General features: G+C 49.1%; 2 protein-coding genes across 11 annotated transcripts in view; both read right to left on the minus strand.

Annotated features, from left to right (window-relative positions):
- Nucleotides 1-3,169: 3,169 nt before the first annotated feature.
- KCNE3 (potassium voltage-gated channel subfamily E regulatory subunit 3) overlaps nt 3,170-23,002 on the minus strand; it is a 51,700-nt gene continuing 31,867 nt past the window's right edge. For 7 of the 10 annotated variants that reach the window (XM_069969482.1, XM_069969481.1, XM_069969484.1 and 4 more), the window contains one exon: nt 3,170-4,234. In XM_069969482.1, the coding sequence (XP_069825583.1) occupies nt 3,870-4,169 (300 nt within the window). In that variant the 5' untranslated portion in view covers nt 4,170-4,234 and the 3' untranslated portion in view covers nt 3,170-3,869. Of the gene's footprint in view, nt 4,235-5,220; nt 5,295-10,699; nt 10,811-14,270; nt 14,358-23,002 lie in introns of those variants that run through there. The other 3 variants (XM_069969478.1, XM_069969487.1, XM_069969488.1) reach the window with 3 other exon arrangements.
- Nucleotides 19,608-22,116, minus strand: LIPT2 (lipoyl(octanoyl) transferase 2). The gene is made up of 2 exons (XM_069969477.1): nt 21,621-22,116; nt 19,608-20,141 (listed from the first exon to the last, which is right to left on the minus strand). Exons 1-2 carry the CDS (start codon nt 22,063-22,065, stop codon nt 19,894-19,896), a joined length of 693 nt encoding a protein of 230 aa, XP_069825578.1. The 5' UTR covers nt 22,066-22,116; the 3' UTR covers nt 19,608-19,893.

Genomic DNA, 23,002 nt, shown 5'->3' on the forward strand with positions numbered 1-23,002 from the left:
AATCAATCATGGAGGCCAACAATGTAGTAATGGGTAATGGTGTCCAACTGTATCTAAGCCAAATGTATATCCAGATAACTGTTTGCAGAACGGCACTGTGCGGCTCAAAGGCTCAGGTAGGGTGCACAGCCTCACGGTCCCAGACCCAGGTCCCGACGGCAATCTAGCAAAATATAGGAAAAGGCGGCACTCTAATTTTAGTGAATAAAAAGTGGTTTAGTTTATTCACACAACATGCAACAATTCAATCTCCTCAATGAGATCTTTGCTTGACAAAGATCCCATTGAGGAAATTGAAACGTTGCATGTTGGGTGAATAAACTAAACCACTTTTTATTCACTAAAATTGGAGTGCCGCCTTTTCCTATATTTTGCTAAGCCAAATGTATGATACTCTCAACTGTGCAGGTGTATCTAAACCAGAACATGCCAGAGATTTGTAATTTACTTCTATTAAAAAATCTCCAGTCTTCCAGCACTTATCAGCTGCTGTATGTCCTGCAGGAAGTTGTGTAGTCTCTCCAGTCTGACACAGTGCTCTCTGCTGCCACCTCTGTCAGGAACTGTCCAGAGCAGCAGCCAATCCCCACAGAAAACCTCTCCTGCTCTAGACAGTTCCTGACACGGACAGAGGTGGCAGCAGAGAGCACTGTGTCAGATTGGAAAGAGTACACCACTTCGTGCAGGACATACAGCAGCTGATAAGTACTGGAAGACTGGTGATTTTAAAAATGAAGTAAATTACAAATCTCAGACACTTTCTGGCACCAGCTGATTTGGGGGGAAAATACATTTTTGCTGAACTATCCCTTTAAGTGATGATACTTGGATTCACAGCTGCTATTCCTGCCATGAGATTTACTGTCTGTGAGGGTGGTGTATACACAATGTGACGCAGCCCCAACTGTGACCTCCGCGTCACGTACAGACGTCTCTCGGGCCAGTCGCCTTACCAAAACTGGTAGTAATTACTTTATAATTTGTCTTCTTATACGAAGAACGGAGGCTCCATGGTGATTGTTTACTTTAAGATGCATGGAAAGTGTGCCCCCCACTCAGAGAAAGTGTGCCCCCCACTCAGAGAAAGTGTGCCCCTCGCAAAGGGTAGGTGGGTCCCCCCTCCCCGCCCTGGGAAAGTGCATACCCCCCCCCCCCCCCACAAGGGAAAGGTTAACTCCCCACCCAGAGATTGCTTGCCCCCCACAAAATGGTGTGCCCCTCGCAAAGAGATGGTGTGCCCCCACTAAGGTGTGTTCTCTGCTGGAAGGTGTGCCAACTCCCATTGACTACAATCCCTGCTGGCCACACATACAGGAGCCCCCCTACTCTATTAAACTCCTCAGATGCCTTAGTCACTATTGGCTGCAACATCTAAGGGGCTAAATGGCTGGGAAATGAGTTATCTATAATTCAGTCTCTCCCGGTCAGTCTGGTCTCTTTGGACAACCAGAAGACATTATTCCAGCCATACAGATCATGTGTGCAGTGTCCCAGAACATGCAGACTACTACTCCTATTATGGCCATTTCTCTTGCTGTGTCCATGCCTGTTCTGGTAAGGGTTTGCACTGCAACTGCTGCTGGTTTTCCCCTAGTATTCTCTAGTAATGTGCATTCTCATGTGTATTCTCATGTATTCCTGTGTATTATTGCATTGTACAGTGGTATGCAAGGCTGTTGATCACGTGACCTGTAACCATGATTCCTCCAATGGCCGACTAGCTCTGGCCAGGAGCAACCATGTGACCTCCCACTTCCTCCTAACAAGTTAGTCTTCCCCCTGCTTCCAAGCAAGGAGGATGTGTGTCGTCCCTCTCCTACCTCAGAGGAGTTGGACTTCTTCTCTGCAGCTCCCACTTCACCACTAGAAGTGTGGATCAGGTGCTCTGCTATATACCAGTCTTTGGCTGTATCTGCCTATTCAAGTGTCCGGAGTCTTCTCTCTCATCTGGGTGTCATTCCGTTATCTCTCCTCATCGCTACAAGGATTAACAGCAAGTATTATTCTCAAGCTAATCCACCCAGCAACGCTATTTCTCTCATACGCCTACTCCCATCATCCGGCACGTATTCTCACAGCCTATGCAGCACCACTCCTGCTTTATTTGTCAAAGCCTGCTATATACCCGGTTGCATCCGGACAGAACTGTTGCTACTAGTTACCTCATCTATAATAAAACCGCTGTTACTGAACCCTGGCATTGGTGTCCACTAACTGGTGCCCTGACTAAGTGCAGCGAAGAATCGCATGCCCATCATCACCCGCAGATTCCACAGACCGTCCCTACAGCTGTGCAGCCCTCAGGCCTATACCGTGACAAGTATAACCCCTGCAGCTGCCCCGGTCATTGCCCGCTCATAACACCAGCACTGCGGAAGTGGCCCCCAGGGGCCAGGGCATCGCATGTGCACATCCCTTATAAATGTATTATAATTAGAGATGAGGGAACCTGGAGCATGCTGGAGTCCATCCAAACCCGAACGTTCGGCATTTGATTAGCGGTGGCTGCTGAAGTTGGATAAAGCTCTAAGGCTATGTGGAAAACATGGATATAGTCATTGGCTGTATCCATGTTTTCCAGACAACCTTAGAGCTTTTTCCAAGTTCAGCAGCCACCGCTAATCCAATGCCGATCGTTCGGGTTCGGCTGGACTCGAACCCGAACCCGGTTCGCTCATCTCTAATTATAATCCATAAAACATAGTCCCTAGTGGCGGCTGACCGCTCTGTAGTCACCTCTAAGTGGGGTTGTCTTCTCCTGGACCTTCGAGGTCCCTCATTCCATAAGAGCCCTATTACACTAAGAGATAATCGGCCAAATTGGGCCGATTCGGCCTATTATCGCTCCGCGTCATAGAGACAAAGATCATCGGCTGATAGTTGGTTTAGGTTTAGACCTAAAACGTTGGATACCGACCACGCATCGCTACATGTAATAGTGATGCGTGTCCGACTGACGATTCCCCAAACACCTGACACCTTACCTCTCCCCGCTCCCGGTCTTCTCTCCTGTGTTCCACAGCTTCCCGAGCCCGGTGGCAGAAGACTGCTGACCCACTGAAGGACCCTACATTGTCTATTGGAGCTTCCCAACCCTGAGGAGCTTCAGCTATACTGGAGAACAATGGACACAACACAACGACTTCTTTTCTACAAACAAAAAAGTCAACTTTTAATCTGTTGTAAGCAAAGAGACGAGACCTCGGCTTCCAGTACGTTATAACTTATACAATACAATTCAAGTTAGGACTTGTCTCTGTGTAATAGACTCTTTATCCGTGGCCAGCAGGGTTAGGTCGGTAAACATAGATCTCTCTTCATCTTGGTCCCTCTAGTCTAGAAACAGCCAAGGAGAAGTGTTTTCTCCAGACGTAGACGTCTTTGAGGTATGTCCTCTCTGGCTCCTGAGGTATGGTTCCTGAGGATGGCTCTCCGCCTCGAAGATCTCTCACAGTGAAGATGATGGAGTTTGTTGTCCAGTTTTAACTCTTTGTCCTCTCAGAGTCTTTCCAGGTCAATGAGAGGAAGTGCATTACGTGTAAGGTGCAATTGGCGCCAACAAGAAGTTATAGGATCTAGATTACAGTACCAAAAAATTCTTCAAAGTGTCATCTCCATAGACATTAGAAATGCTACCAATGGTACAAAAAGTTTGCTCCACACATCTATTGTGTTCTAAACAATGGGGACAACATGGACAACCATGTAGGCCCATACAACCCAAACACCATGGCGTCCAACCCCTAAGGACCAGTCCGATTATCTCAATATGGTCCTTCTAGTATACAGTTCTTTGGGTGGTGGCACCAGGAATGTACACATTCTAAAGTCTTGACCTCCACATAAAGACCATCCTCCCCTCTCCTCCATCATATTACCGAAACGCGGCTGTTCTTAATGTACACGTGGTAGGGGTCACTGCGTTTGTCGACGTTCTTGGACCTCGTATACCCGAGTATTAAACTGCCCACAGTCACAGCAAAGAGGAACATGACGAAGATGATGAAGATGTAGGCGTTGTCGTCCCGGTTGGGTTTCTCCAGTTTGAAGGCCGTCTCGTTTGACCTTGGATGAGGTTGACAGGGAGGATTGTTCAGTGTCTTGTTTATGGCTTGGAGGACGGAGTGAAGGTTTTCCAAGAGTTTTTCCATCGGTCTCGCGGTCTCCATGGTTTGGGGGGGGGGGTTATATGGATGGGTGGAGATCACACGTCATAAGATCAACAAACAGGGACCTGAAATGAGGGAGAAGAATATTACTGATGGTTCCGACTGGAAGATGTAAATACTTTTGATTTGTTTTTTACATCAGTTGTTTATAATGGAAGTCATTGGAAAAATGCATCATGATTAAAAAAAATAGATTGCAAAAAATGCAGTGTGAACCCAGCCTAGTAAAGACAATGAGCTAGCAATCATCCGCTCATAGACTGAAGTCTAAAAATCATCTCTCCGTGTAATAGGTGATGCACGGCCAATGGCTGAGTAAAGGTCTACTCCGGCATCAGTATATAGAAAATAATAATGATGTAGTTATACTTACCTCTCCAAGCTCCCCTGGTCTCCTCCTGCTGAGTCTCTGCATTCTCCGCTGAAACTTCTTAGCAGCTGCTTAGCCAATCACTGGCTGAGATGGGACAGCACTGCGGCCAGTGATTGGCTGAGCAGGCTGTCACTGCAGAGACAGGTTCAAAAGTGTCAGCAGGGAATGCAGAGACTCCACAGGAGGACAGAAGAGGAGCGTGGAGAGGTAAGTATAACTACATCTTTATTATTTTCTATATATCGTTGCCAATACCGATCACTAATGTTGTCCATTCAGCCCTTGCCGCATGATTCTCGAGTCTTCTCTAAGCGAGAAGATTGACAGGGGCCATGGCACACTACATGGCCCATCCATCGTGAAGGTCTGGACGTCGCTCTCAACTCCCCCTGCAGCTGAAAAGCGATCCCCCCATTCCTGAGCTGAATGAGAGAGACCCTAGTCATCTACTAGTAACACTACTACTACAGTACCATCTTCTCCATCTTCCCCCTCACCCTCCTCCATATCTGGCCAGTGTTATAATCTCCGGCAGCGTTATAAGGCTATGCCCATATAAGGCTGTGTGTTATAGGATCTATAGACTATGAATGTCGGGTTTGTTCTCTGGCTCTTGTACATTATTCCACGCTCTGATCCGGTGTCACAGAACACATGTGGATCCTCCTTGTTCCTAACCTCACATTTCCATAGCTGGAGGGACTGGAGAAGAATGGTCACCGGCGCTCGCTCTCTATCGGCTCCTACAAACCTTCCTGCTCTTCATGGAAAGTCTGATGTCTCTTTATTCTCAAGGGAAAATTAGAAAAGACAAAAAAGATTTTCTTTCTAAAATCCAAAATTCCTTAGCAGGGAAAACCATAAAAATCACAGTGATCATAGACATAACAGCACCCACAGACATCACAGCGCCCACAGACATCACAGCGCCCACAGACATCACAGCACCCACAGACATCACAGTGCCCACAGACATCACTGTGCCCATAGACATCACAGTGCCCATAGACATCACAGCGCCCATAGACATCACAGAGCTCACAGACATCACAGTGCCCACAGACATCACAGAGCTCACAGACATCACAGTGCCCATAGACATCACAGAGCTCACAGACATCACAGCACCCACAGACATCACAGTGCCCACAGACATCACAGTGCCCACAGACGTTACAGTGCCCACAGACATCACAGCGCCCATAGACATCACAGAGCTCACAGACATCACAGTGCCCACAGACATCACAGAGCTCACAGACATCACAGTGCCCACAGACGTTACAGTGCCCACAGACATCACAGCGCCCATAGACATCACAGAGCTCACAGACATCACAGTGCCCACAGACATCACAGAGCTCACAGACATCACAGAGCTCACAGACATCACAGTGCCCACAGACATCACAGAGCTCACAGACATCACAGTGCCCACAGACGTTACAGTGCCCACAGACATCACAGCGCCCATAGACATCACAGAGCTCACAGACATCACAGTGCCCACAGACATCACAGAGCTCACAGACATCACAGAGCTCACAGACATCACAGTGCCCACAGACATCACAGTGCCCACAGACATCACAGAGCTCACAGACATCACAGAGCTCACAGACATCACAGCACCCACAGACATCACAGTGCCCACAGACATCACAGCACCCACAGACATCACAGTGCCCACAGACATCACAGTGCCCACAGACGTTACAGTGCCCACAGACATCACAGCGCCCATAGACATCACAGAGCTCACAGACATCACAGTGCCCACAGACATCACAGAGCTCACAGACATCACAGTGCCCACAGACGTTACAGTGCCCACAGACATCACAGCGCCCATAGACATCACAGAGCTCACAGACATCACAGTGCCCACAGACATCACAGAGCTCACAGACATCACAGAGCTCACAGACATCACAGTGCCCACAGACATCACAGAGCTCACAGACATCACAGTGCCCACAGACGTTACAGTGCCCACAGACATCACAGCGCCCATAGACATCACAGAGCTCACAGACATCACAGTGCCCACAGACATCACAGAGCTCACAGACATCACAGAGCTCACAGACATCACAGTGCCCACAGACATCACAGTGCCCACAGACATCACAGAGCTCACAGACATCACAGAGCTCACAGACATAACAGTGCCCACAGACATCACAGCGCCCACAGACATCACAGAGCTCACAGACATCACAGAGCTCACAGACATCACAGTGCCCACAGACATCACAGCGCTCACAGACATCACAGCGCCCACAGACATCACAGCGCCCACAGACATCACAGTGCCCACAGACATCACAGTGCCCATAGACATCACAGTGCCCATAGACATCACAGAGCTCACAGACATCACAGTGCCCACAGACGTTACAGTGCCCACAGACGTCACAGCGCCCATAGACATCACAGAGCTCACAGACATCACAGTGCCCACAGACATCACAGTGCCCACAGACATCACAGAGCTCACAGACATCACAGAGCTCACAGACATCACAGTGCCCACAGACATCACAGTGCCCACAGACATCACAGAGCTCACAGACATCACAGAGCTCACAGACATCACAGAGCTCACAGACATCACAGTGCCCACAGACATCACAGCGCTCACAGACATCACAGCGCCCACAGACATCACAGCGCCCACAGACATCACAGCGCCCACAGACATCACAGTGCCCACAGACATCACAGAGCTCACAGACATCACAGTGCCCACAGACATCACAGTGCCCACAGACATCACAGAGCTCACAGACATCACAGAGCTCACAGACATCACAGTGCCCACAGACATCACAGTGCCCACAGACATCACAGCGCCCACAGACATAACAGTGCCCACAGACATCACAGCGCTCACAGACATCACAGTGCCCACAGACATCACAGCGCCCATAGACATCACAGAACCTACAGACATCACAGTGCTCACAGACATCACAGAGCCCACAGACATCACAGTGCCCACAGACATCCCAGTGCCCACAGACATCACAGTGCTCACAGACATCACAGAGCCCACAGACATCCCAGTGCCCACAGACATCACAGAGCTCACAGACATCACAGAGCCCACAGACATCACAGTGCCCACAGACATCACAGTGCCCATATTCATCACAGACATCACAGAGCCCACAGACATCACAGTGCCCACAGACATCACAGTGCCCATATTTATCACAGACATTACAGTGCCCACAGACATCACAGAGCCCACAGACATCACAGTGCCCACAGACATCACAGCACCCATATTCATCACAGTGCCCATAGATATAACAGTGCCCATATACATCACAGTGCCCACAGACATCACAGAGCCTACAGACATCACAGAGCTCACAGACATCACAGTGCCCACAGACATCACAGAGCCCACAGACATCACAGTGCCCACAGACATCACAGTGCCCATAGATATAACAGTGCCCATATACATCACAGTGCCCACAGACATCACAGTGCCCACAGACATCACAGAGCTCACAGACATCACAGAGCTCACAGACATCACAGTGCCCACAGACATCACAGAGCTCACAGACATCACAGTGCCCACAGACGTTACAGTGCCCACAGACATCACAGCGCCCATAGACATCACAGAGCTCACAGACATCACAGTGCCCACAGACATCACAGAGCTCACAGACATCACAGAGCTCACAGACATCACAGTGCCCACAGACATCACAGTGCCCACAGACATCACAGAGCTCACAGACATCACAGTGCCCACAGACATCACAGTGCCCATATTTATCACAGACATTACAGTGCCCACAGACATCACAGAGCCCACAGACATCACAGTGCCCACAGACATCACAGCACCCATATTCATCACAGTGCCCATAGATATAACAGTGCCCATATACATCACAGTGCCCACAGACATCACAGAGCCTACAGACATCACAGAGCTCACAGACATCACAGTGCCCACAGACATCACAGAGCCCACAGACATCACAGTGCCCACAGACATCACAGTGCCCATAGATATAACAGTGCCCATATACATCACAGTGCCCACAGACATCACAGTGCCCACAGACATCACAGAGCTCACAGACATCACAGAGCTCACAGACATCACAGTGCCCACAGACATCACAGAGCTCACAGACATCACAGTGCCCACAGACGTTACAGTGCCCACAGACATCACAGCGCCCATAGACATCACAGAGCTCACAGACATCACAGTGCCCACAGACATCACAGAGCTCACAGACATCACAGAGCTCACAGACATCACAGTGCCCACAGACATCACAGTGCCCACAGACATCACAGAGCTCACAGACATCACAGAGCTCACAGACATAACAGTGCCCACAGACATCACAGCGCCCACAGACATCACAGAGCTCACAGACATCACAGAGCTCACAGACATCACAGTGCCCAGACATCACAGCGCTCACAGACATCACAGCGCCCACAGACATCACAGCGCCCACAGACATCACAGTGCCCACAGACATCACAGTGCCCATAGACATCACAGTGCCCATAGACATCACAGAGCTCACAGACATCACAGTGCCCACAGACGTTACAGTGCCCACAGACGTCACAGCGCCCATAGACATCACAGAGCTCACAGACATCACAGTGCCCACAGACATCACAGTGCCCACAGACATCACAGAGCTCACAGACATCACAGAGCTCACAGACATCACAGTGCCCACAGACATCACAGTGCCCACAGACATCACAGAGCTCACAGACATCACAGAGCTCACAGACATCACAGTGCCCACAGACATCACAGTGCCCACAGACATCACAGTGCCCACAGACATCACAGAGCTCACAGACATCACAGAGCTCACAGACATCACAGAGCTCACAGACATCACAGTGCCCACAGACATCACAGCGCTCACAGACATCACAGCGCCCACAGACATCACAGCGCCCACAGACATCACAGCGACCACAGACATCACAGTGCCCACAGACATCACAGAGCTCACAGACATCACAGTGCCCACAGACATCACAGTGCCCACAGACATCACAGAGCTCACAGACATCACAGAGCTCACAGACATCACAGTGCCCACAGACATCACAGTGCCCACAGACATCACAGCGCCCACAGACATAACAGTGCCCACAGACATCACAGCGCTCACAGACATCACAGTGCCCACAGACATAACAGTGCCCACAGACATCACAGCGCCCATAGACATCACAGAACCTACAGACATCACAGTGCTCACAGACATCACAGAGCCCACAGACATCACAGTGCCCACAGACATCCCAGTGCCCACAGACATCACAGTGCTCACAGACATCACAGAGCCCACAGACATCCCAGTGCCCACAGACATCACAGAGCTCACAGACATCACAGAGCCCACAGACATCACAGTGCCCACAGACATCACAGTGCCCATATTCATCACAGACATCACAGAGCCCACAGACATCACAGTGCCCACAGACATCACAGTGCCCATATTTATCACAGACATTACAGTGCCCACAGACATCACAGAGCCCACAGACATCACAGTGCCCACAGACATCACAGCACCCATATTCATCACAGTGCCCATAGATATAACAGTGCCCATATACATCACAGTGCCCACAGACATCACAGAGCCTACAGACATCACAGAGCTCACAGACATCACAGTGCCCACAGACATCACAGAGCCCACAGACATCACAGTGCCCACAGACATCACAGTGCCCATAGATATAACAGTGCCCATATACATCACAGTGCCCACAGACATCACAGTACCCACAGACATCACAGTACCCACAGACATCACAGTGCCCATAGACATCACAGAGCTCACAGACATCACAGAGCCCACAGATATCACAGTGTCCACAGACATCACAGTGCCCATAGATATAACAGTGCCCATAGACATCACAGTGCCCATAGATATAACAGTGCCCATATACATCACAGTGCCTATAGCTACAGTCAGAAGCCACCAGGGCTAAAGGAAAGTCATCAGTTGCCTTCCCCCAGGATTCTGTCTACTGTGTTTCCACCATGCACCTGCTGTACTGTATATAGAGCACCAGTACTGTATATAATATATACTGTATATAATGCACCTCCTCACTATACCTGTTGTGCCCTTTGCGTTGTGCCCCCTGTGCCTTCTCATATTGTAGGATTTGTGCCCATTTGTACTGTACACCCATGAACAGCTCTTGATGTGTCCTTGTACTGTATCTCTATGTATTGTGTCTACTGCCCTAATATACCAGGGGTAGGGAACCTTGGCTCTCCAGCTGTTACAAAACTATATACAGAACCAGCTACCCTCTATGTACTGTCTGCTTTCCCCTGTACTGTGCACGTTATTCTCCCATGTACTGTGCATGCTGTGCTCTCCTGTACTGTGCATGTTATTCTCCCATGTACTGTGCATGCTGTGCTCTCCTGTACTGTGCATGTTATTCTCCCATGTACTGTGCATGTTATTCTCCCATGTACTGTGCATGTTATTCTCCCATGTACTGTGCATGCTGTGCTCTCCTGTACTGTGCATGTTATTCTCCCATGTACTGTGCATGCTGTGCTCTCCTGTACTGTGCATGTTATTCTCCCATGTACTGTGCATGCTGTGCTCTCCTGTACTGTGCATGTTATTCTCCCATGTACTGTGCATGCTGTGCTCTCCTGTACTGTGCATGCTGTGCTCTTCTGTACTGTGCATGTTATTCTCCCATGTACTGTGCATGTTATTCTCCCATGTACTGTGCATGTTATTCTCCCATGTACTGTGCATGCTGTGCTCTCCTGTACTGTGCATGTTATTCTCCCATGTACTGTGCATGCTGTGCTCTCCTGTACTGTGCATGTTATTCTCCCATGTACTGTGCATGCTGTGCTCTCCTGTACTGTGCATGTTATTCTCCCATGTACTGTGCATGCTGTGCTCTCCTGTACTGTGCATGTTATTCTCCCATGTACTGTGCATGCTGTGCTCTCCTGTACTGTGCATGTTATTCTCCCATGTACTGTGCATGCTGTGCTCTCCTGTACTGTGCATGTTATTCTCCCATGTACTGTGCATGCTGTGCTCTCCTGTACTTTGCATGTTATTCTCCCATGTACTGTGCATGCTGTGCTCTCCTGTACTGTGCATGTTATTCTCCCATGTACTGTGCATGTTATTCTCCCATGTACTGTGCATGTTATTCTCCCATGTACTGTGCATGTTATTCTCCCATGTACTGTGCATGTTATTCTCCCCTGTACTGTGCATGCTGTGCTCCTCTGTACTGTGCATGCTGTGATCCTCTGTACTGTGTTCTCCTGTACTGTGCATGCTGTGCTCCTCAGTACTGTGCATGTTATTCTCCCATGTACTGTGCATGCTGTTCTCTCCTGTACTTTGCATGTTATTCTCCCATGTACTGTGCATGTTATTCTCCCATGTACTGTACATGCTGTGCTCTCCTGTACTGTGCATGTTATTCTCCCATGTACTGTGCATGCTGTGCTCCTCTGTACTGTGCATGTTATCCTCCCATGTACTGTTCATGTTATTCTCCCATGTACTGTGCACGCTGTGCTCCTCTGTACTGTGCACGTTATTCTCCCCTGTACTGTGCACGTTATTCTCCCCTATACTGTGTATGATGTGCTCCCCTGTACTTTGTTCTCCTGTACTGTGCACGCTGTGCTCTCCTGTACTGTGCAGAGACTACAGTGTTGCAGATAAAGCCTGCCAGGGACTTGTTTACATCAGAAGGGAGGAGGGGGAGACAGAGAGAAAGGCTCACCACAGATTTTTGCGTTTTCAGCAGGAAGCAGCAGCTCAGAACTTCTTCCAGCTTCCGCTTCCTCCCAATCACTGATAGCTGCTGCCCCTGCAGTATGATCAGCTGATCGCCCCTCCAACCAGCTGATTGCCCCTCCAACCAGCTGATCGCCTCTCTACCAGCCAGAATCTTAGAAATGTTTCCTGTAAACTTTACTTTGCAGTCAGATTTGCTTCCTGTTCTTTGTATAGCGGCGACCTATTCAGCAGCGCAGTACAGAGAGCTCACCCCCGGATACACAGGAGAAGCACCTGCCACTTCCTATAGAATCAGCTGCAGAAACATTTCCCACAACCTCCATTCTGGAGAACCATCCGGAAAACCTCAGGAAGACGTGTGAATGGTTGTTTGTTCCTGCGATGTCACCGACCACCAGAGCCGGACCCCCGTATACTGCCAGGGGTTAAATGGGGGCTCCAGTATACATGGTGTATCCTACAGCATTCTAGTATCTATTCACTGTAACATAGAGAAGTCAGAGACAATGCTCTGTGAGCTCTACAGCCTGGACCCCAGACTGATACATTGTACATAGCTAGTCCTGCTCTCAGCTGTATCCAGTGTAGACAATGCTCTGTGAGCTCTACAGCCCAGACTCTCCCCTCACCCCCCTCTGTAGCTGACCCCTGCTGTACATTATAAGGGTTATTACGGCCGTTGTGACTCCACAAGTGATAACACGTCCGTCCCGGCGGGGGCTCTGGATTTCTGCCGGAGGCCACAAGACATTTTTAGTCTGAAAGAAAACAACTAAATACCACAACCAAATATGAGCAATGTCCCTAGTAGAGCCGACCGCACAGGAATCCTGGGAAATATCAGCTCCTGGGAAAGCTGGGTGATACCGCGGCCCCCGGTGATGCCCCCAGCTCTCCTACTGCCCTGACCCTGTACTCAGCAGGACGGCTGCCACCCTGCAACAGATAGAACTACAGACATGTAGGGAGGACTACAAGTCCCAGAATAACCTGCACCCCCTCCAGGCTGCTGACTGTAACTGCCCTTTAAGTGCTCCCCCCATCACTGTCAGTGCCCTTTAAGTCCCCCCTGCTCCCCGCCATCACTGTCAGTGCCTTTTAAGACCCCCCTCCCCCCCGCTATCACTGTCAGTGCCCTTTAAGTCCCCCCTGCTCCCCCCCCATCACTGCCAGTGCCCTTTAAGTCCCCCCCGCTCCCCCCATCACTGTCTGTGCCCTTTAAGTCCCCCCCGCTCCCCCCATCACTGTCTGTGCCCTTTAAGTGCCCCCTGCTCCCCGCCATCACTGTCAGTGCCTTTTAAGACCCCCCTCCCCCCCGCTATCACTGTCAGTGCCGTTTAAGTCCCCCCTGCTCCCCCCCCATCACTGCCAGTGCCCTTTAAGTCCCCCCCGCTCCCCCCATCACTGTCTGTGCCCTTTAAGTCCCCCCCGCTCCCCCCATCACTGTCTGTGCCCTTTAAGTGCCCCCTGCTCCCCGCCGTCACTGTCAGTGCCCTTTAAGTCCCCCCCGCTCCTCGCCATCACTGTCATTGCCCTTTAAGTCCCCCCCGCTCCCCGCCATCACTGTCATTGCCCTTTAAGTCCCCCCATCACTGTCTGTGTCCTTTAAATCCCCCGTGTTCCGCCATCACTGTCATTGCCCTTTAAGTCCCCCTGCTCCCCCCCATCACTGTCTGTGCCCTTTAAGTCCCCCATCACTGTAATTCCCTTTAAGTCCCCCCCATCACTGTCTGTGCCCTTTAAGTCCCCCCTGCTCCCCCCCATCACTGTAATTCCCTTTAAGTCCCCCCCATCACTGTCTGTGCCCTTTAAGTCCCCCCTGCTCCCCCCCATCACTGTAATTCCCTTTAAGTCCCCCCTGCTCCCCGCCATCACTGTTTCTCTTACTTTGATCTCTTGTCATCCTGAGGAATCTCCAGAGAGCGGCTCCTGGTGTGAGGTCCTGGAGTGTGCGGCTACATGTGATGGTGTGAGGAGGCAGCGCTCCACCTGAGTGTACACTCCATCCCTCCCGCCCCTCCCCTGCCTCTCACTGACAGCTCTCTCCTCCTGGGACCGGCCCCCACATTGTGTTACAGAGGAGCCGAGGAATCTAACAGCTGCCTGCTAGAACCTCCCCAAGAATCTACCGGCAGAATAGTGAGCGCAGCTCTGGAGGATAGTACAGGATCAGTAATATAATGTATGTACACAGTGACCCCACCAGCAGAATAGTGAGTGCAGCTCTGGAGTATAATACAGGATGTAACTCAGGATCAGTAATGTAATGTATGTACACAGTGACCCCACCAGCAGAATAGTGAGTGCAGCTCTGGAGTATAATGCAGGATGTAACCCAGGATCAGTAATGTAATGTATGTACACAGTGACCCCACCAGCAGAATAGTGAGTGCAGCTCTGGGGTAGGGGCGGCTGTTATCAGTAAGTCTCTGGCTGTGCAGGGGATTTGGAGCTCTGTATCAGTAAACAAAGTTCTCATCTGAAGATAAATAAGTACTAAGAGATGAATCAGTGCAGAAAGCTGAGCGGACATCAGGGTCTGAGGGGTCACCGGGTCACTGTATACAGGGGGCTCCGGGCAGTGATCTCCATCCTGTGGTTTCCAGTTATTGTAGAAGCCGTGTGCCAGACAGTGACATCTATCTATCTATCTCCTATCTATCTATCTATCTATCTATCTATCTATCTATCTATCTATCTATCTATCTATCTCCTATCTATCTATAATCTATCTATCTATCTATCTCCTATCTATCTATCTATCTATCTATCTATCTATCTATCTATCTATCTATCTATCTATAATCTATCTATCTCCTATCTATCTATCTCCTATCTATCTATCTCCTATCTATCTATCTATCTATCTTCTATCTCCTATCTATCTATCTATCTATCTCCTATCTATCTATCTATCTCCTATCTATCTATCTATCTATCTATCTATCTATCTCCTATCTATCTATAATCTATCTATCTATCTATCTCCTATCTATCTATCTATCTATCTATCTATAATCTATCTATCTATCTATCTTCTATCTCCTATCTATCTATCTATCTATCTCCTATCTATCTATCTCCTATCTATCTATCTCCTATCTATCTATCTATCTATCTTCTATCTCCTATCTATCTATCTCCTATCTATCTATCTATCTATCTCCTATCTATCTATCTATCTATCTATTATCTATCTATCTCCTATCTATCTATGTCCTATCTATCTATCTCCTATCTATCTATCTATCTATCTATCTCCTATTTATCTATCTCCTATTTATCTATCTATCTCCTATCTATCTATCTATCTCCTATCTATCTATCTATCTATCTATTATCTATCTCCTATCTATCTATCTCCTATTTATCTATCTATCTCCTATCTATCTATCTATCTCCTATCTATCTATCTATCTCCTATCTATCTATCTATCTATCTATCTATCTCCTATCTATCTATCTATCTCCTATCTATCTATCTATCTCCTATCTATCTATCTCCTATTTATCTATATCTATCTATCTATCTCCTATCTATCTATCTATCTATCTATCTCCTATCTATCTATCTATCTATCTCCTATCTATCTATCTCCTATCTATCTATCTATCTCCTATCTATCTCCTATCTATCTATCTATCTATCTCCTATCTATCTATCTCCTATCTATCTATCTATCTATCTATCTATCTATCTATCTATCTATCTATCTATCTCCTATCTATCTATCTATCTATCTATCTATCTATCTCCTATCTATCTATCTCCTATCTATCTATCTATCTCCTATCTATCTATCTCCTATCTATCTATCTATCTCCTATCTATCTCCTATCTATCTATCTATCAGACTGGCGCTCGCTTACTGAGCCTATTACTCATCCCGACAAGTATGCAGCCCCGTCTATGTGTATGTGTGTATATATATATATATATATGTATATATATCGTTGGAAATGAATCCTCTTGGACCTGGTTCCATTATATTATATCCAGGATTATTAACCCCCCTCTCCCCATAGGGCTCTGAGGCTCGTCCGTTGTTCCGTGATCCTTGTGTAGAATAGAACTATAAATAGGTCCTGATCTCAGTGCTCAGTGCCTATTGCTGGTGATGTATGCTGAGACTTGTAGTCCCCCCAGTCCCCACCCCCCTGCAGTGCAGCTTGTTCCTGCTGGCTCAGCACCTCGCAGCTGTCAGTCACATTTTCCCTGTTGTCTATGGGAAGCCGGATTGTTTGTGTTGTGGTCGGATGGTGAATGGACAGGAAGCTGACAGACAGCCTGTCATCGCTGCCCATAGAGCCTGCCGCTATCTCCAACACACATGACTGGCAGCCTCTGATCCGCACTTTCCTTCTATCAGGATCAGACTGACATTGTGACCCCGAGTCACCCCCAGTCCCGGCAATAAGGGAGATATCAGGACTAATACATGTGCATTACCTATAGCGTGCACTGCCTCTAGTGGTCACACTGTGTAACAGCAGGATATATATATATATATATATATATATATATATATATACATACACATTACCTATAGCGTGCACTGCCTCTAGTGGTCACACTGTGTAACAGCAGGATATATATATATATACATATATATATATATATATATACACATTACCTATAGCATGCACTGCCTCTAGTGGTCACACTGTGTAACAGCAGGATATATATATATATATATATATATATATATATATACACATTACCTATAGCGTGCACTGCCTCTAGTGGTCACACTGTGTAACAGCAGTATATATATATATATATATATATATATATGTACATTACCTATAGCATGCACTGCCTCTAGTGGTCACACTGTGTAACAGCAGTATATATATATATATATATATACATTACCTATAGCGTGCACTGCCTCTAGTGGTCACACTGTGTAACAGCAGGATAGATAGATATATATATATATATATATACATTACCTATAGCGTGCACTGCCTCTAGTGGTCACACTGTGTAACAGCAGGATATATATATATATATATATATATATATATATATATATATATATATATACACATTACCTATAGCGTGCACTGCCTCTAGTGGTCACACTGTGTAAAAGCTTGCTCTGGTACCTTGGTTTAAGAGCGTTTTGGTTTAAGAGCTCACAGTTTTTCAAAATTGTGACTTGGTGTAAGAGCATTGCTTTGGTGTAAGAGCTCCCTGTACTGGATGGGAGCGCAAGTGGGGGAGGGGCATGGTCTGCATAGCGGGGTCTACAGCCCTGTACTCTGACCCAGGAAGTCTCCCCCACCTTCCAAATCATAGCAGATCCACCTCAGGCTGGGGCTTACATCAGGGGACAGGACTGTGGAGGTAATCTCTCCATAGCTGTAACCCCTCTCTCCCCGGACAGAAATGCTGCATGTATGTGCCCCCATCTGTCCTGCTTATTCCTTCATCCTCCCTGCAGTCGCTGTCCTCCCTTGTGTTTCCCATCCTCTCCATTACTGTACAGTAACATATAATATCACAGATTCTGCTGCTTATAAATGTTTGTTTCATCTCTTACATGTTATTCAGAATAATAAATCATAATTTTTGAGCTGTGGAACCTATTGTCGGCATTTCTATGATTTCTTATGGGAAAATCTGCTTTGGTGTAAGAGTGGATTTGGATTACAAGCGCGGTCCCGGAACGAATTATACTCCTAATCCAAGGCACCACAGTGTACATATATATGCTCATACATGTGCATTACCTAGAGCAGGCATGGGTAACCTTCGGCCCTCCAGCTGTTATAGAACAAGTCCCATCATGCCTGGACAGTCAAAGCTTTGGCAGTCCAAGCATGATGGGAATCGTAGTTTGGGAACAGCTGGAGGGCCGAAGGTTACCCATGCCTGCTCTAGGTAATGCACATGTATGAGCATATATATGTACACTGTGGTGCCTTGGATTAGGAGTATAATTTGTTCCGGGACCGCGCTTGTAATCCAAATCCACTCTTACACCAAAGCAGATTTTCCCATAAGAAATCATAGAAATGCCGACAATTGGTTCCACAGCCCAAAAATAATGATTTATTATTCTGAATAACATGTAAGAGATGAAACATTCAGAAACAGCAGAATCTGTGATATTATAAGTTACTGTACAGTAATGGCGAGGATGGGAAACACAAGGAAGGACAGAGACTGCAGGGAGCATTATATGTACATTACCTATAGCGTGCACTGCCTCTAGTGGTCACACTGTGTAACAGCAGGATATATATATATATATATATATATATATATATATATATATATATATATATATATATATACACACATTACCTATAGCGTGCACTGCCTCTAGTGGTCACACTGTGTAACAGCAGGCTATATATATATGTACATTACCTATAGCGTGCACTGCCTCTAGTGGTCACACTGTGTAACAGCAGGCTATATATATATATATATATATATTATATATATATATATATATATATATATATACACACATTACCTATAGCGTGCACTGCCTCTAGTGGTCACACTGTGTAACAGCAGGCATTGTTGCTCATCCTATTATTAGGGTAATGTATGGGCTCTGCTCTGGGCTTTGTACTTACCTGTCTGAGCTGATGGGGCAGTTTTTCCTATAATCATTACTGACGTGTTTTTCTGTGGTACAAACACGTGTGGACACGGCCTCAGGGCCGGTATATACCTACTGTATATACTGATCCTAGAGAGACATCATGTGCGGAGGGGGGGGGGGGGGCCTGTGAGCAGCCACAGTAAATCCGGCAGGTGATGATGTCATCATATGTGGTCCTGGTGTGGCGGTCTTATTCAGTAACAGTGTGGCGGTAATATGTGGTCCTGGTGTGGCGGTCTTATTCAGTAACAGTGTGGCGGTAATATGTGGTCCTGGTGTGGCGGTATTATTCAGTCATAGTATGGCAGTGTTAGTCAGACACTATGTGGCAGTACTATGAGTTCCTAGTGTGGCAGTATTAGTCAGTCATAGTATGGTGGTGTCATTCAGACACTATGTGGCAATACTATGTGCTCCTAGCAGTATTAGTCAGTCATAGTATGGCGGTAATATGTGCTCCTAGTGTGGCAGTATTAGTCATAGTATGGCGGTAATATGTGCTCCTAGTGTGGCAGTATTAGTCATAGTATGGCGGTGTCATTCAAACACTAGGCGTGATAATGTGTTCCTACTGTTACGGTAATCACTAATAATATGGTGGTAATAGATCATGATGTGTTGATATATTTTGGCTCTCATACAGTAGTATCACACAGTGACTATATAGCGGTATTATTTATAAGCTCTGCACCAATATGGCCAAAGCTGCCCAGAGCGGACCGCCAGTGGTAAATAAACTGAGGAGGTCTGGAGCAGAAGAGGCGCTAGAGGAGTCAGGGGCCCCACCGGCCCTTTAATAACCATAAATCTTCTTTCATCTCCTGGAGTCCAATCCATTCTGTGACAATACACAATCCACGTCCGGACGATATAACCTTATAATCCTACGTCATGGCCGTGGCCGTCATGTGATCATCACTATACTCCACAGTACAAGCGAACTCCTCCTGGAAAGCTTCCAAAAACCGAGGGATGACCTCGTCCACGGTGACCTCCCGACCCAGCTCCGCGCTCAGCGAGGTGACGCCTTTACCCACAATCCCGCAGGGCACAATGTGGCTGAACCAGGACAGGTCGGTGTTACAGTTCAGGGCCAGTCCATGGTAGGTGATGTGGCGGGAGCAATGGACGCCTGAGGAGACGAAGAGATGTCAGGTGACCCCTATACAACAGTACCCCGAGGGTGAGACTACTACTGGGGGTTGTAGTCTCACCGCAGTTATAACCTGCATAGCGCTGACCCTGCATCAGCACCCGGACATGCTGAGACTTGTAGTCCCCAGTGTGAAGCATGCTGTGACATCCCTGACCTTACATTCTCCATTCCTGGGACATGCATGCTGAGACTTGTAGTCCCCCACCACCACCACTATGCCTGACTTGCTGAGACTTGTAGTCCTTGGCAAGGACCTCTAGTTCCCCAGCCCCTGTGTCTAACAACTACAGTCCTCTGGCCTTCTGTGTCTGGCATGCTGAGACCTGTGGTCTCCTCTATGACATGCTGGGCCCTGTAGTCCTCCTGTATCACATGCTGGGCCCTGTAGTCCCCCCTGTACAAGTTATGCTGGGCCCTGTAGTCTCCCCCCCCCCCCCTCCCCGGTTATTCTGGGCCCTGTAGTCCCCTCCTCCCCAGTTATGCTGGGCCCTGTAGTCCCCCCCTCCTCCCCAGTTATGCTGGGCCCTGTAGTCCCCCCCCTCCCCGGTTATTCTGGGCCCTGTAGTCCCCTCCTCCCCAGTTATGCTGGGCCCTGTAGTCTCCCCCCCCCCCCCACTCCCCGGTTATGCTGGGCCCTGTAGTCCCCCCCTCCCCGGTTATGCTGGGCCCTGTAGTCCCCCCCTCCCCGGTTATGCTGGGCCCTGTAGTCCCCCCCCTCCCCGGTTATGCTGGGCCCTGTAGTCCCCCTCCCCGGTTATGCTGGGCCCTGTAGTCCCCCCCTCCCTGGTTATGCTGGGCCCTGTAGTCCCCCCCCCCCCTTCCTCGGTTATGCTGGGCCCTGTAGTCCCCCCCCCCCTCCCCGGTTATGCTGGGCCCTGTAGTCCCCCCTCCCCGGTTATGCTGGGCCCTGTAGTCCCTCTCCCCGGTTATGCTGGGCCCTGTAGTCCCTCTCCCCGGTTATGCTGGGCCCTGTAGTCCCCCCCCCCTCCCCGGTTATGCTGGGCCCTGTAGTCCCCCCTCCCCGGTTATGCTGGGCCCTGTAGTCCCCCCTCCCCGGTTATGCTGGGCCCTGTAGTCCCCCCTCCCCGGTTATGCTGGGCCCTGTAGTCCCCCCTCCCCGGTTATGCTGGGCCCTGTAGTCCCCCTGGTTATGCTGGGCCCTGTAGTCCCCCCTCCCCGGTTATGCTGGGCCCTGTAGTCCCCCCTCCCCGGTTATGCTGGGCCCTGTAGTCCCCCTGGTTATGCTGGGCCCTGTAGTCCCCCCTCCCCGGTTATGCTGGGCCCTGTAGTCCCCCCTCCCCGGTTATGCTGGTCCCTGTAGTCCCCCCTCCCCGGTTATGCTGGGCCCTGTAGTCCCCCCTCCCCGTTATGCTGGGCCCTGTAGTCCCCCTCCCCTCCCCGGTTATGCTGGGCCCTGTAGTCCCCCTCCCCGGCCTCTCTCTCCCCCGTCCTCACCGATGGCGCAGATCTTGCGGTCCTGCAGCCACACTCCGGTCTCCGGTGCCCGCGCCGCCTCCAGCCCCAGCCCCCGGCACAGGCGGATGACGGAGCCCTCCAGGCCGCACACATAGGCCCGCAGGGAGCGGCGGAGGCGGCGGAGATCCAGCACCGGGTAACACACCAGCTGTCCGGGCCCGTGGAAGGTGATGAGGCCGCCGCGGTCCGTGCGCTGGAAATCCGCACCGAGATCCCGGAGCCGCCGCTCCTCCTCCCCGGGGTACGGGCCCTGCCGGATCCCCACAGTGTACACCGGCCGGTGCTCCGCCAGCAGCAGCGTGTCCTGCCCGTCCTCCGCCCGCAGACACCGCACACAGCCCCGCTGCACCGACAGCGCCTCCGGGTACGAGAGCAGGCCTAACCGGAGAGCCCGGAGCACGGGCCGGCCTGCCGAGACACACATCCCGGGAGGAGGGGGAGGAGACACCGGGAGTAGGAGGAGCCGGTGTAGTGCAGTGCTCTCTCCCGGTGACCGGGCAGTGTGACCTTCTGGCCTCGATGTTTCCGGTCACTACAGCAACAACCGATCCCGAGGATAGAAAGTTTCCGCTTACAATATTTTACTATTATTATTATTATTATTATTTATTTTAACCCCTTCATGACCGGTATGACCTGGCGCCAGTTTTCACTTTTGCGCTTTTGTTTTTTCCTCCTCCCCGTCTAACGCCGCGTCTACACAGACAGATTATCTGACAGATTTCTGAAGCCAAAGCCAGGAACAGACTATAAACAGGGAACAGATCATAAAGGAAAGACTGAGGGCCCTACTCCACAGGAGCGATAATCGGCCCCATTCCGCCCCAGTCGGCCGATCGGCGCTCGTTTACATCGTTGCTCGGCCCGTGGAATAAGACCCCAAGATTTCTCCTCTTTTCAAACCCTTCCTGGCTTCTCTAATGTTTTATTTATTTTTTTTTATATTTTTATGATACTTTTTTATTCTGTTTTCGCCGCGCAGGATGACAACTGTTTTTATAGATCAGGCAATTTCGCACTCCGCCGTATATAATATGTTTATTTATTTATTTTTATATGTGTTATTTATATTATGGGATGGGGGGGGGGGATTAAAAACATTTTTGCTTTTTATTTTTTACACTTTAGAAGACCCCCCGGTCATTAGCTGGCGTAGCAGTGATCAGCGTCATCGGCGTTCTGACTGCCGCAGACTCTATGAGCAGAACGCCGGCCAGACCGCACGGAGGAGAGTCATGGTGCGTTTACACAGAAAGATTTATCTGACAGATTTTGGAAGCCAAAGCCAGGAGTGGATTTGAAAAGAGGAGAAATCTCAGTCTTTCCTTTATGATTTGATCCGATATTTGAGCAGTTATTAT

This window comes from Dendropsophus ebraccatus, chromosome 5 (genome assembly GCF_027789765.1).
Source record: "Dendropsophus ebraccatus isolate aDenEbr1 chromosome 5, aDenEbr1.pat, whole genome shotgun sequence".
Taxonomy (NCBI): Eukaryota; Metazoa; Chordata; class Amphibia; order Anura; family Hylidae; genus Dendropsophus; species Dendropsophus ebraccatus.